General features: G+C 44.0%; 1 protein-coding gene across 1 annotated transcript in view; it reads left to right on the top strand.

The window, feature by feature from the left end:
• Nucleotides 1–15,058, top strand: part of CCDC191 (coiled-coil domain containing 191) — a 105,438-nt gene extending 90,380 nt beyond the window's left edge. The window contains exons 14-17 of the mRNA XM_069202682.1: nucleotides 1,795–1,938; nucleotides 2,937–3,089; nucleotides 7,441–7,595; nucleotides 13,959–15,058. Of these exons, the coding sequence (XP_069058783.1) occupies nucleotides 1,795–1,938; nucleotides 2,937–3,089; nucleotides 7,441–7,595; nucleotides 13,959–14,091 (585 nt within the window). The 3' untranslated portion in view covers nucleotides 14,092–15,058. The remainder of the gene's footprint in view (nucleotides 1–1,794; nucleotides 1,939–2,936; nucleotides 3,090–7,440; nucleotides 7,596–13,958) is intronic.
• The last annotated feature ends 240 nt before the right edge of the window (nucleotides 15,059–15,298 follow it).

The following is a 15,298-nucleotide window of genomic DNA, read 5'->3' as shown; positions in this document are numbered from 1 at the left end:
ATTTGTAAAGTTTTAACCACAGTATGAAGGGTGCAGGTAGTATGATCTTTAGCACCTTCAGATCTTGGTTCTTTTGAGCAAATCATGTATTTTGTGACAACTGTTGCATAGAATGAACACTGTTCTTAGTAGATTCTTTCGAATACTCTGTGGTCTATTTCTCATGTGAGTTTCACTGTTTCCAATCAGTGTGGTATAGAATGAACTCTTTCCATAGCGTAAACATTGTTTACAGTACTCAGTTCTCTAATGATGTCATCTTCATTTTGGTGGTTGTCGGGGGTTGTATACAGATAAAAGCTGTCCTTAGTAGGGCATTCATTTTGGAATTGGCATTCACTATTTTGGGTTTCTCTGAACAGTTGTATATATATCGAATGCCATACTCAATGAGGTTTCCCATATATCTGTGGTTGATAGTTAATGTGAACTGTTCTACATGTAAAGCCATAGCAATTTATACAACAATATGCAGGAAAATAAAGCATGGTTGATGTCATTTGAGATGTCATCAGTGATGTCATAAATTATGTCATAGAACATGTAATGAGTGAGGTCATGTGCAGTGATGCGAGCACGGAAACGGATCTAGTTATTGCTCCCACCTGCAGGGAGCAGCATTAGTAGCTTCCTCCTGCAGACGAGAGCAAATCTAGCTCCAGCTATATGCGGGGATGGCTGGGGCTGTGGATGACTTGGGGCTCCCCCGCATTCCCCTAGAAAGGATATGGTGGGTGCCCATGGTGAGCACCAGGGCACCCACCTCTTAGAGTGTGGGCCCCAGGGGATGGGGTCTCCGGGGCCAAAAGAAGCATGAGGAGGGAGGGGTGAGGGGAGACATGTGCCACTTAATATGATTGGCCCCGGGGGATGGCTTGAAGAGGGGGCCTGCATGGCCCCCTCCCCTTATTTTTTTTAGTAATGGTTGTGGGGTATGGAGCCCCAGGGCCTAACTTGGGGAGAGGGGGCACATGCCCCCCTCACCTTTATTTAAATAAGTGGCCCCGGGAGCTGGGGTTTGTGAGACCGATAACGGCTCATTGCGGAGGGCTGTATGACTCCCTCACCTCAATTAGATATATGTATGGCCCTGAGGAATGGGGTTCCCAGGGAATAAAGAGGCTTGGGAAGGGGGCCATGCAGCCCCCTACCTTTATTTAAATAAGTGGCCTCAGGGAATGGGGTCCCTGGGACCGATAACGGCTCATTGAGGAGGGCCGCATGGTCCCCATCCCATTTATTTTTAGAAATGGCCCTGGGGGATCGGGTCCCCGCAGATGATAATGGCTCTGGGAGGGTGGCTCTGTGGCTCCCCTTCCCTTTAATTAACAAACAAATAGCCCTGGAAATGGACTTCCCAGGGCCAGGCCCTATGGCCAACCCAACCACCCCCTGCCACTACACATGGCCGTTGGGTGGACTGTATGGGGGAGGGGAGTTGGCTGCAGGGGCTGGCACAGGACAGGACAGGACCTGCAGCCAACACCCTTCTGCGCGTGGCGGCTATGACCTACGATGTCATCAATGATGTCATTTGAGATATTCTCAGTGAAAACATAAATGTCATAGAAGATGTCATGAGTGAGGTCATAAGCAGTGCACGGCGGGGGGCACAAGTTATAGTTACTGCTGCTAACTATAACTTGTGAATTTCTGTGGGTTTTATTTTAGTTCAAAAGATTAATGTTATCATTGACATATTCACATAACTAAGTATATAAATCCTCTCACATAATTTTGTCGCCTCTTCAAGTAAAGCCACTGCTAACTTCTTTGTTGGTGTGTCTATTCTAGAAAGAGTTGGAAAAGCAGAAGAGGTTGGAGATGGATCAGCTGCTCCTGTCAAAGGCCAAAGCACACCATGAGCAATTCCTGCTCAAGAGACGAGGGCTGGAGCCTTGGATAAGGCTGGTGGAGCTATTGAAGCAGCACATGATGGTAAAAGATCAGCTGAAACTGTATGTGTTATGCCATTTTCCTATGCTGCAAATCTCTCTCTCCCTATACTTTGCATCTCACTCCTTTCCCCTTTTTCTACCTAACCCGTTCTTCCCTTTAATGTTCCCTTTCCCATTTTCCACCTTTTTCAATCTCCTGTGCCTCACTTCTCCTACCTTGTTGTTCTTCTTTCTCTTGCCTCCTCTTTCACTTTCTAGAGTGCATGACTCACAAAGCATTGCTATGAAGCACATTGCATGACTGAAGCATCTTCAGTTCATCCCAGCTGTCTTTCACCTTATTCACAGTCAATGGCAGCTCAGCAAACCTACTCGAAGAGGCCCGGCATCTCCATATTTGCTCTAGTTTATCTGAAGAGGCTCTAGTATCTCCAGATGTGCTGCAGTGTATTTTGCAGAGGCTCATGCTTCTCCAGATTTCCTCTACTGTATCTTAATGGACACCAAAACGTGCAGATTTGTCCCAGTGGTTTTTGAGCTGTCCGGCACATCTAGTTTGCTGTGAATCTTAGATGATCTTGGTGTCCCCTAATTTGCTCAAGATGAATTCTTTGTGTACTGGCTTGCATTGCAACTGGTCAGCACTACGAAGGTATTGTTCCATGCGTTGCACCCCCCCCACAGCACCTCCACTACAGTGACCAACCACATCACCAAGGTAAGGTATTTAAGTTAAGGGTAAGGTTTAATTAATTATAGGGCAAAGATAACATAAAACAAGGGGGGTAATGTGTGGACCTCCCACCCAATGATGTAATGGCAGGCAGTGTTTTGGAAGTGGAGGCTTCAGAAGAGACTACAAGGCCCCATTGTCTGGGTGAAGGAAAGGTTTAGGTGCCCTAGAGGGAAGAGTGGAACCTCAGGGCTCTAGGATCGACCTATGTGTATAACCAAAAGAAGAGCCTGCAAAGGTACTCGCTGTGAATATAGTGGAATCATTCACCAAAGTGTCTTATTCCCTTGTTTTATCTTGCTCAGCGGGCTGAGGAGCATTATCATACGGTCATCCAAAGGAAGTGTCTGCAGGCCTGGGTAGTGTGTGTGCGGCAGATCCAATGTGAAAAGCAGGCGAAAGCTGAGGAGCTCCACTGTCATCTGATGCTGCAGAGGAGCTTCAGGAGGTGGCTGCAGGTAAGTCATGGCAGGATGGGAATGTAATGTCAGGGATCTCCATTGCCTTTTGTTACTACAAGAGAGTTTCAGGAACTGTTGACCAGTAAATCAGGAGAGTACTAGATCAGGGAGCTTCACTGTCAGTTGTTACCTTGGATTAACTTCAAGAACTGGTCCCCATTAAATCATGGTAGGTGGAGATGCAGTTCTTGACAACTATTTCATCTCTTGTTACTACAGGAAGGTTTCTGGAACTTGTTGGAGAGGACCAGGGAGTTCTGTTGTTACTTCTAACTTAGGAGGACCTTCAAGGACTGGGTTAAGATAAATCATGGCAGGACATACACACAATCCTAGTACATTCTGTTGTCCCTATTCACTCTAGGAAGGTTTCAAGACCTGGTTACAGATGAATCATGGCAGTGTGTAAATGCAGTGTCAGGGAGTTCTGCAGTCTGATTTACTCCAGGAAAGCTTAATGAACTAGTCAAAGCTGAATAACAGCAGAGCAGGAGCTCATTCTGGTGATCTCTACTGTCCCTGGCTACTGCAGTGAAGATCCAAACATAGTTACAGGAAAATCACGAGAGGGCAAGCAGGAACGTTATCAGTTTTCTATTTCTTTTTAAATCTCTAAAATTAGGGTCTACACTGACCCTTCTTGAATTATTTCTTCTTAATCTATGTGTTTGTCATTGTGATAATGAACTATCTTGGGTTGAAATGCTGTTGACATATTTGACAATTAGACACATCAGTCCATTCCTGATTATATTGGACTGTTGCAATACAGTAGACCAATCATGAACCAATATTATTATGTCTCTAGTTGGTCTAATGTGATGATCTGCATATACCAACTTTTTGCAATTTATTTCTTTTTGCACTGTTTGAGCACTAAGCACTGCCCATTTATCAAGTATTAAGTACTTCGAGGTTAAATTTGAATTTTTTAAAGTTTTGTATCACCCATAAAGATATATAGGTTCACTGACTACGGCTTGTGAGACATTAATTACCACACCAGTAGATTACATAGTTAAACACTCATCACAATGAACTGTAGATGTTTCAATAAATGATGTTGAACAAGGAACGCAGAGATAAGTGGGTCAGTAGGGTTGAGACAGACAGAGATACACTTATTTATTGACTGACTACATTTGGAGACAAACCCCACCATGGTGCATATTGATTGGTGAGTCATCACTGGTAAATGATGAAAATAACATACTTGAGTGAGGCTGGCACTGCCTGTTTCAGGCGGCACATCTGGTTAGGGGTTCAGTGTCTTTGGTTCAATGTGCGGAACCAGGCAGGCAGTCTGCAGCACTTCTTAGATATGTTAGTGATGGCATACTTCTTTCTGGCTGATGGTTAGGACCACTTTAGCCATAGGATAATACCTCTTGAGACAAGAATCACTTGTTTACAGTACTCTGAAGTCACACCATTGTTCAAGTGCAAATCAGGTGAAGAAGTACCCTGGAGCAATGGCAGGGGTTAGCATGAAATGACCTAAGACAATGTCGTATGGTCTTCAATTTGTCTTTTGGATAGGGGTGGCTCAAACCGACCAGAGTGCCAAAGGTAGGGTGTTGGCTCACTTGAGCCCAGTCTTGCACAAACCTTTTCATGGCCCCATTGTACCATTCAACTTTTACTAAGAGCTAGGGATGGTGAGACTATGAAAGTGTTGGTTAATCGCTAACACTGTACACAGTTCTTCAACTACAGACGACACACATTAGTTTTCTGATTCACTTCTGATCTGGAGTGAAATTCCAAACCTCTGGATAAAATCTGAGAGCAGTTTCTTAGCTGCATTAATAGTGTCAGCTCAGGCACTTTTGTAGGCTTCAGTCGACCCCTAGAACAAGCATATTACAACCTAAACATAAGAACAACATTCATGTATCTGAATAAAATCTATTTGCATGTCAACAGAAGGTCCCCTTGAAGGTGGATGGGCAGTGCTTTGGCTTTCCTAACTACAGGCATTGAAAGCTTGGCTTGTGGTACAGATATGACAACCGTTGAGAAAAGGAAGGGAAATAGGGAGTGAACCAGCGGGTACTTCCGGAAGTATTCATGCCATCTTGTCTAAGTACATTTGGGAGCAGTACTCTGGAAGCGAGTACTCTTCCTTGCTTGTCCCCCCACACTCCAGTGGAGTCTCTTCTGCATGCATAGAGTAGCCGTATATTATTTTCACTATCTGAAGAATACCCTTGGAATTCAGCAAGATCCTTTAGGGAGGGCATGAGGGGCTCAGAAATCTGGCAAATGTGATGTGACTTCAGACTTAAGAGGCAAAGTAGCCTTTTTAGCAGTTTGTTCAGCAAAAGCTTACAATTTGTCCTCCGTCGACAAAGGTTCATCATATTTCAAAATAGTAACATTGGAAAGAAACTGAAGAGTAGCACCAAATCTTTTACATTAAAACATTTTTTATAGCAGCTCCCGCAGAGTTGAGGAACCCCTGCTGCCTCCAAAGGAGCTTGAAATCATGGGTCTCCCATAAAGTGTACTTAGAGGAAGTGAAAATAGTTAGGGTTTTCTGGGCAGCTAGGAAAGAAGCACAAGCAAGGCCTACCTGTTCATATACTTCAGCAGAATGTACAAGGAGTAAACAACATCTCTCAACAACTTTGTGTATGGTGCAGACCGCGTAACTGGCACCCACATTTCCCTTATAATTTCTAAGGCACGAACCATCAACAGCATGTAAGATCACAGTTTGGTAAAGGTACATGGGTGAGATCAATCAGAGGTTTGGCCAAGTGATCAGTAGTTAGGATGCAATCATGTGGGTTTCCATTGAGAGCCAAGGGGATGGGAGCAGAGTTCAACACAGGAAACTGTACCGATATTATGAGAAGCAGATAACAGCAGTATTTTGTTTCTTGGCCACCTGCACATGGAAAGGGTCTAGTGATCAACGCCAGGACAGCCACAGCATGAGGTACAGCAATAGCGAGAGGTGATCATAACATAATGGGGGATATTCACAAAGGTAAACTTACACATAAGTAAAACTGCACAAGCCAACATATCGTCAATATATTGAACTGGCTGGATTTGTCCGGGAAACGGAGAGGTCCAACTCTTTCTTGAGTGCTGATAAAAGGTGAATTTGTCCATATTGGCTGTCCAGGTGTACAGGAATAGAGAATAAAGCAGAACTCAAGTCTGCCTGGTATACATAACAGGATGGTAGCAGGGTTTGGTTTGATAGGAAAACTTGGCAACACAACGACATTTATGGCATATAAATAATGCACAAAACATGTGTCTTTGCTAGGCTTTTTGTAGAGTAAAATAGTAGTATTACAAATGGTGACAGCAGGCACCAAAACCCTTGTTTAAGAGGAGTATCAATGACTGGGAAGGTCCCTCCTCCACCTCAGCGCATTATGAGTGTTGTGGCACGCGGGGAAGATTTTTCATGGGATTTGCTGTAATTGTCACAGGCGCTGCAGTTAAAACACAACCTACATCATTAGAATGTTCGAACTATAAAGTAGAGGAGCTTGATCAAGCATATCAGACATTAATTGAGGTGAAGTTTTTACCAGTTGCACATGAATCATTATTTGCACACATAACTGCCAGAGCAACATTTTTGTTTTACACAGGAATGTTCAAACAGACAGCATCACTAGTTCAAAACATGGTGCAGTTCAAATTGCTTAGAAGATCCTTCTCCAAGAGGTTGGCAGGGAGGTGTGTAGCTCAAGAGAAAGGCGTTAGTCCATCATTTATTCCTGTGGGCACCTCCAGGTCAGAAAAGATCCCTTTAACTTGTGGAGTCCACCATGGCTCCATACTGTCTCCTGTCATTTTCAACCTTTACATAGAGCCAATTGATACTATCTTTGCTGAAGTACACCAAAAAGTAATGTATGGAATGCTTGGATTAATCTCAGCCACTGGTAATTACTCGGGGTCGCATTTCAGTTAATTGCTATTTTGCACACTATGGTACCTCAGTTTGGGCCCAGCCTTGTGCAAATCAGTCTTGACCCTGCTCCAATGGGAACTACCAGGGCAGGTCCTCCCTGAACTGGAACACAAACAACTAAGAGTGGTTCCATCCTTATTAAGCCTCATCAGCCAACTATAATAATATAGTTAGAATTCTGGAACAACTGCCTGTTGGTTTTCTACTTTCTTTTTCAAAACTGCATAAAAGAACAAAAATTGGATCCCCGCCAGCATTTGTGGCATACTTTTAAACCATCCCATAGTGCTACACCACTTAGAAGAAAGGCTGACTAAGATTGCATCCTGGCCAAGAATAGAGCACATTTACTTTGGGTTGCTGTGTGTATTACAAAACACTTGATGTTGTCTTCTCTGTCCTCAGTACAAGAACTACTTATCCATCATGGAAGAGCAGGCCGACCGGATCTTCAAAGCCTCCCTGAAGAAGAAGACGTTTGTGGCCTGGTCTGACATGGTCAACGAGGAGAAGATTGCCAGCTGGGAAAAGCAAAGGATTGCTGCCGAGCACAGTCAGAGGTGACGTGATCTGTTTAACTTGGGCTTTGTAATCCTGTGAATGTTACAAACTGCAGTGTTACGGAGCAGACATCTTTCAGCCAATAGAGTGAGCCAGCCCTTTGGAAAACTAAGTAGAGATCAGTTACAGATTAAATGACTGGATGGGGTTGGGGCCCTCCTGTAGTGAATGAGCACTTGAGGCATTGGATGGCGATCTCCCTTTAGTAACATCAAGGAGACATTTTGTAGAAAATGCAGATGGTAGTGTGAGCATGAGAGAGGTATGACCTCTTTGGTTGGTGAGCAGATAATTGGATTAAGAGGGTCAGCTGTGTCAGCTTCACTTGCAGTGCGAGGCTGAAACCACTAGTGCGCATAACAAGCCTAAGTGGATGAATAATATAGTTTGAAATCTGGAGATGAGGGACCTCTCTGTCCGAATTTTTTTTTTAGTGTCTCACATTTTAGATTCAGTTGCTTTCCTCCCATATTAGCAGGATCTAAGTTATTTGAAAAGCCTTCTGGTGAGGGGAGTGGGATGTTAGTGAAAAGATAGAGGAACTTTGGCCAAACAACCATCTCCGCAATAGCAGTCTTCCCGCAAGCGACTGGGGTAGGTAACACGGTCCAGTTTCACACTTGAGCCTAGCAGTAGCTGTTCTGTAGCTTTCCTGTATGATAGTCTCAATATCAAGGATTTTTCCCCATTGAGGCTGTCCACCTCCGGGTGTTGTCGAAGGAGCATACAGTCGTAGTAGGAGTGAGCGGAAATGTAATTGACTTTGGCCAATTTATAGATATGCTGGAAAGACATTCATACCAGAAAAAGTCCCGGAATACTGGGGCAACATTTGTAGCAGGGTCTCTTAAAGTCATAAAGCGACACAATTGGGCACCTGGCAGTGCAACGGAAGCCTCTCTCTGAATTATGCTGTTTTAAGTCTAACAGCGATAGGCTTCATTTTAATTGTGAAGTGTACAGGAGAGAGGGCAGCTCTGTCTAGTGCCCCTAGATGTATCAAATGGGACCGATGGCAGGACATTCTGCTGGATGTGTGATGTGGGATTGGCTTACAACAGTTCAACATAGCATTTAAATTGTCTGTAAATCCAATCTGTCCTCAGATCTGGAATAAGTATTTCCATTCTAACAAATCAAGTGCCTTTGTGGCCTCTAGAAAAAGTGGCTGCTGCTTTGATCTGAGGGTCTAGCTGTTGTAGCAAGGCGAAGATAGTACGAGGATTGTGGGACACGGATTGTCCAGGCATAAAACATGATTGGTTCTGCAAGACTACAACTGGGAGCTGGAGGAGAGCTCTATTGTCGAGGAGTTTAGCCAGCATTTAATTCTGTGTTGATCGTAGATAGTGGGCGATAGGAATTGCATCTGTTGAGTGGTTTATTGGGTTTCAGTATTGTGACAATCACAGAGTGAAGGTGGGACGGTGTCAGCCCTTTTGGACTCTTTGTACATAGCTGTGTAGTGGGACGCCAAAATATGGGCATATTCTTTGAATGTGTAAAGTTCGGTACGTCTATAAAAATTGGTGGCCCAAGCAAGTTCTATTGTATCCAGTAATAAACTGATGTCAACTGAGGCAAGAGATGTTTTGGCTTGATAGAATATTAAATTCCTGTGGGATTTCACTGGCCTCCTATAACCGAGTTGTTTCTTCTGTTGAATTCCAAAGGAGGAGGTTCGCAGGCGAACACTCAGGTCTGTCCCCTTCACCATACATTCAGGCCTTGACCTCCCTGCCAGGATAGTTTCATTTCATTCCTGGCTCCACTTGGTGGTGCTCCTGCTTTGTGTATTGCAACTAACTGCCTGCGCCTCCATGAAGCACAGTATTTTAGTTCAAGCATTTAAAGTTCTGTTCCCTTTTCAGATTGATAATTCGGTCTCTATTAGCCCGTATAATTCCTGATGATTTTGAAATGCAGGTTCCCGGAATTAGTACTTTTTGATGTCTCTCAAATCACAGCACCATCTACTGAATGTTCATTAGGAGCGAAATTGTCTACTATAGCCATGCGGATCTCAGCCTTGAATATGGAATCTTACATATCATGAGCTGGCAACTGAATGCATTCTGGTGTGAACCTGGGATAGATGCATCTATGTCTTTACTTTGAGTTTGATGTGCGTAGTCTAGGCTCCAGCATCTTTGGAGACCAGTCAGTAGTCCATCCTGGACCATGAACTGTGTGCGGTAGTAATACATGTGCCTTTTAGTCACCTAGGTTGTCTGGCATGTCAGATATTAACAGTGTCATATTCAGTTGTGATTCATTTGTAGGTGTGAGGCTGCCATGGGCTGAGGGAAGGATGTTCTACCTGACCTATCTAACTGTGGATCAGTAACTACATGGAAGTCACCCCCTCTCCAGATAACTACTTGTGGACTGAATTTCATAACATTCATCCACATCTGCTGGGAAAATTCTGGTTACCAATGTTTAGCCAATCAGTGCAAACCATAATGATCTTTCTGCCTATTAAGGTGCCCTGAAGAATGATACGCCTCCCCCTGCGCCCAGTATGATTGTTTTAAGTCTCAGGAGGACAACCTTTCGAATCACAGCTCATCACTCATATGAGGATACTGGTCCTGTCCTGCTTCTGCATTTTCCAACAACGACGTCCCCATGTTAGCCTGTGGGAAAACCGGGTAACTTAGCTCTCTGCACCCGGCCGCAGGGGATCTTCTCAGTACTTACCTTTTGGGGTTCTACTCTCTCTCAGCGCTTGTCTAACTTAACCATACCCTCTGGTGGGGACACCTGTTCGCATTTAACTTTTTTTGTATATGGTTTGACCCACCTATAGGGCCCTTGCTAATTGATACTCTTCATAAATACTTACCTGAGTATATTTGTTGCGTTTATACTTCCAGAGGGAAGTATACCAATGGGAGTGTAGTTTAGTGTGCCTTTAACAAAGTCCCTTTATTTTTGTACACTGTGTGGTTCCTTTCATGTGTGATAAGTGACTGTGTAACTGCTGTGGTATTGCTAGTGCTTCACATGCGTTCTAGGTAAGTCTGGGCTGCTCACCACAGCTACCATAGAGAGCCCTGGCTGTCCAGACACTGTAACACTCACTAATAGAGGTTTGCTTGGACCCAGCATAAGGTGTAACACCATAGGTGTCTACCACACAGGGGCCAGCTTCCTACAGTAGTGACCTGTGAGGTGTGTCTCTTGTAGCATGCCAATGTTGATGCCAGTTGTGTTGAGCTATGCCAGGACCTGCAGGGCCTCATGTTGTTCAGTCATGCCCCTCACATTCCATGTTTGCATTTTAAAAGTACCCATGGTAAGGTGACTGGAGTAAGTGTTGGAAAGAAGCCATAGGGTGTGGTTGGCAATATTCCAGATAGTAAAATGGTCTTACAGCGTGGAGGCTGCTATATAGTCAAGCAAAGGTAGGTTGTGTCATTAATGTTGTGGTGTCTGCAGACATCCACCCGCCCTTTCACTGTGATGAATGAAAAACATCCGATCAGATAAGATACAAAGAAACCCGCTTCTTACTGACAGACATACTAAAAATGTATCCCCAGACATAAGAACTGGGGATTGCTTCATTGTAAACCAATAAGAAACAAAAACATTAATTTTTTGCTGGTGGCCAGATTGCAGTCAGCAAAGGAGGAAGTGCCCAGGTGTATCAGCTGCTTAGCCAGCAAATAGGAAATAATCTGTTAGTTGTTGCTGGCTTTTTCTGGATGCATACATCTATGTCTCATTCAGTGAGGCAAGAGCTCGGAACAGCAGACCTCTGGAAATGGTCGTTTAGGTCGAACGTTTTAAAATAACAGGGGATTTGCTAATCCATAAGATGCCAAGGAAGGGGCATCAGGGTCTATAGCACTTAGGGACTGTACATTGCAGGAGGAACATTTTTAGACTCATTTCAGTGGAGCATACCAGGGAGCATAGCGGGTGCTTAATCGTTGTCGATTTGGGAGGCAGGGTCCTCTGCAGCGCCCCCATCATCTCTATTAGGTGCATTGATAAGGTTCTTTCTGTAGAGTTTAGTTGCCTGTTTGGGTTAGCAAACACAGGTTGCCTGCCTTACTTGTGATATGGAGCTTAGGAGGATAGAGTAAGGCATAGTGAATTCCTGCCTTTTGTGGATTTTTTTTTTTTTTAATCTTTAGGAATTTCTGCCTCACAGCTTAGACCACAGCTGTAGAGTCTGGGTAGATGGAGATGCCGTTTCCCACAAGTGTAACACACCAGTCTCCCTAGCATAACGTAGGATCATGGCCCGGTCTTTGAAATTCATCACTGTGGCTTTTATGGGGTGAGCTGGTGCACCGGGCGATGACCATCCCCCCAGGGATCTGTGAGCACATTCCACAGAAAACATGGGAGTAAAAGCAGCATCGTTGAACAGACTGGGGGCTTTAAGTAGCCTCACACCTAAATACACATGCAGTGGGGTGCAAATAAAGGCACACAGCTTGTTGCTACTTCACAAGTACTCAAGAGAGGCATGGTTTTGACTTTGTTCAGTCCCTGTGTATGATATATTTATGCACTTAAGAATGCCAGATGTGTTGATCTTTCACAGCATTTACACAACAATTTATATTTAAATTATTATTTAAATAATAATTTATATTTATAGTGCTACACATCCCAGTGCAGGGTGTCTGAGCGCTTTGTCACATGCACACATTAAGCATTGGCAATAAACCATGCAAGTGTGCAAATCAGTGTGCAGGGTGTGTTGGATAAGACAGTGAGGGTTACAAGATGTAGGAGTCACATGCCCTTCAAAGCTCACTGTGCTATAATACAAAGGAGTACAATTTATGAACTGCAAGTAACAAAAAGATCTCTTTGATTAAAAACTGTAACCCACCAATCTAGCATATTACATGATGTTTTTGAAGGAGATATACTAACCCTTTATGCTACTTTGATTCATAAGTACAGCCATATAAAACAGAGATCTCTCAAGCAAACGTGTTAACCTCCAGAGTTATCTTTCCATTATTATTCCTTGAGTTTTCTGAGCACACAAAGTTCTCTGCATCAGTTCCTTAACCCCATAAGATACTTCAAAGTGAAGACTTTGCAAATAATTGAGCAGAATAGATTTAATCTCCACGTTTTTTCTTGTTGCCAATTTCTTTGTGGCAGAGTTTAAAAAAAATAAAAGTACAAGTTAAGATCTAGATTTTGCGTCGGGTTTGCATTACTGTTTTTTGCACAACCCCAACACAAAATCTCTTTTGTTCAATCTCATAATGTGCTAAAATGTACTCATGATAGACCTGCTAAACATGTGTGTGAGGTGTTAAGATCTGATGTCACTTCCTGCGAAGTCTTGGGTTGTGATGTCACTTCCTGTGATGCCACATGTGATGTCATGCACCATGACGTCACTTGCTGTGATGTCTTTTGCATACTGCCTAACTTGGGTGTCTCACACAAGTGTCTGGCTGCTTCATTGGATAACAAAAATAATTCTGCATAAGTATTGCAGTAGGACCCTAGGTTAGTTGTGGATAAAGTATAAGTGTTGCTCCACATCGGGGAAAAGTGATCCCGTGTACGGAGGCTCTTACTGTACAGGCACCCACACACTTTGCTGTAACTGTGAACTGATTTTAGTCTAGCCTTGAGGTATTAAGGTACTGCCACATTCCTCTGAAGAGTGAAATAAGAGGGAAATGTACATCAGAAATTGCGTGAGATGTATTTTACAATGATGACTAGAAAGGCATAAGTTATAGGACGCAAAATTGCAGTCGCAGGGAGAAACAACCTGGGAGCTTTGTACCTGCTCTAAAGCACCTTGACTCTGTGCTGCCTGTCCCAGCAGGAGGAGAGACTGTCCAGGAAAGAGTGAGGTCCAGGGAGTCTCTGGAGATCTGGGAAACCTCTGGTGCGTGTGGCCTCCTACACATTTTCACTCCAGTTCCTGGTGGGAACCACAGCAACACAGTTGCACGACTTGCTGGAGGTAGAGGCATAGCTGCGATTGGGTGGCAGCTGAAGGCCTGAATGGGGCTACAACTGCTGAATTGTTGAAGTCCCAGTTGGGGCTACAGCTGTTAAATAGGTGGCCTGGACAACGGGAAACTTTTGAGGATCTCCCTGGGACTCCTGTTTTCACCTGTGCCAGATGTGACAACAGGTAGAGTTTAAGCCGTACAGGTGTGTGAGGAGTATGCACAGGCAGACAAAGTCAGTATCTGAAGAAGGTTTCTCTTGCAGTCCACCTGATCTGGGGGTTAGACCCTTTGGAATGGGAAGGGTGTGGAAAAATAGTTCAGAGCATCCCAGCAATACCCACAAAGTATTTATCTTTTCCAGTAAAATGGTGCCTCGTCCTAACTTTCTTATTTTCTTCCCCTTAGGAGAATGATCCTCAGCGTATTCAGAGCCTGGAGGCGATTTCCAAGAGTACAGAAGGAAGAAAAACTAAAAGAGGAACGAAGGGAATTGCTCCGGAAGAAAGTTGCAGAGATACTGCCCGACTACAGAATGTGATGAGGGGTCTCATGTGACCTGCACTGAGAAGCTAGATGGCCAAGGGCTGCCACCACCGGGCTGTGTGGACCTGTACTAAGCACAGGGGGGCTCTTCCTGGCTATTGATGCCGGGTACAGTGGTCCCATAATAGCAAGTCAATCCCTATATTCAGCCCCCACCTCACTGTACAGCGCGAAGCCACAATAATCAGTGATGAAATGCCAAACCACTTATGTTTGGTTTATTCGCAGCCTTTCAGGTTGGACTTGGTTGACCATCATCGCAACATGGCTCTCAGACTGCAGGACAGTACTATAGCGATAAACTGCATGCTTTTGTTGGTGCCCACAAACACCCACCGCAGGAGGGAGCTAAACACAGCTCTTTAAACCAAGAGGACAGGAACCCTCTACATTATTCCACTGTTTGATGAAGTCTGGACTTCTAGCACCACCTTGTCTTAGGGGTAGATTTGTGTCTAGTGCCTTTCTCACCCCGGATTGTCTTTACTGAAACCGACAACACCAAACCAATGTGATCGTTCTCAAACAGTGTCCATTCTGTTGGAAGGTGATGAGGGCGCCCTGGGGTTTCTTTCTTTAGATTTTCCCCTCTGGTGGTGGCTTTTCCTCTCCGCCCCAATGAGAAGAAACACATCTTTGTTTCATTCAGGTAGGAGCAGTTGGCTCCCACCCAGTGGAACTTACCCTGGTTGACTGATTACCTTTTGACAATTAAGTGGCATATATTGTTTCCAGGGAACTATATTATTAACAACAGAACTCTATTTTCCCCCAGGGTAAATGTATAGCACAAGGTTTTGTTAATTTTAATACTTAATAGTTGTATATAATCTGTGAGTTTTTTTAAATGCTTGATATTTTGTGCTGATATTTTTATAACTATTTATTGTTTATTTGCAGTTTAATGTCGCATTTTTTTGTTGTCCTTTGTTGCAGATCTCATATAAAAGTGTTTTTCCTGTAAGTGCTGAGCTCCTTTGTGGTAGCAGAGGGGCAGCATCCTTTGCTTGTAGGAAGCAGAGCCCCCTTAGTGAGTTAATTGTGGGACAGCAGACAAAATGTTTGTTTTTTCACAGCTGCAATGTCAGAGCAATTACTTATTTTAGGGCTGTTAGTGGTGCTGCACGTATAGAGGACCTGTGCATTGTTGATGGGTCGCTGTCAGTACAGGGATAGTCCATGACATCTAAATTGCAAAGTCC

The sequence above is a fragment of the Pleurodeles waltl genome, chromosome 8 (genome assembly GCF_031143425.1).
Source record: "Pleurodeles waltl isolate 20211129_DDA chromosome 8, aPleWal1.hap1.20221129, whole genome shotgun sequence".
In the NCBI taxonomy this organism is placed as follows: domain Eukaryota; kingdom Metazoa; phylum Chordata; class Amphibia; order Caudata; family Salamandridae; genus Pleurodeles; species Pleurodeles waltl.
This window is presented reverse-complemented; position numbering and strand designations above follow the sequence as displayed.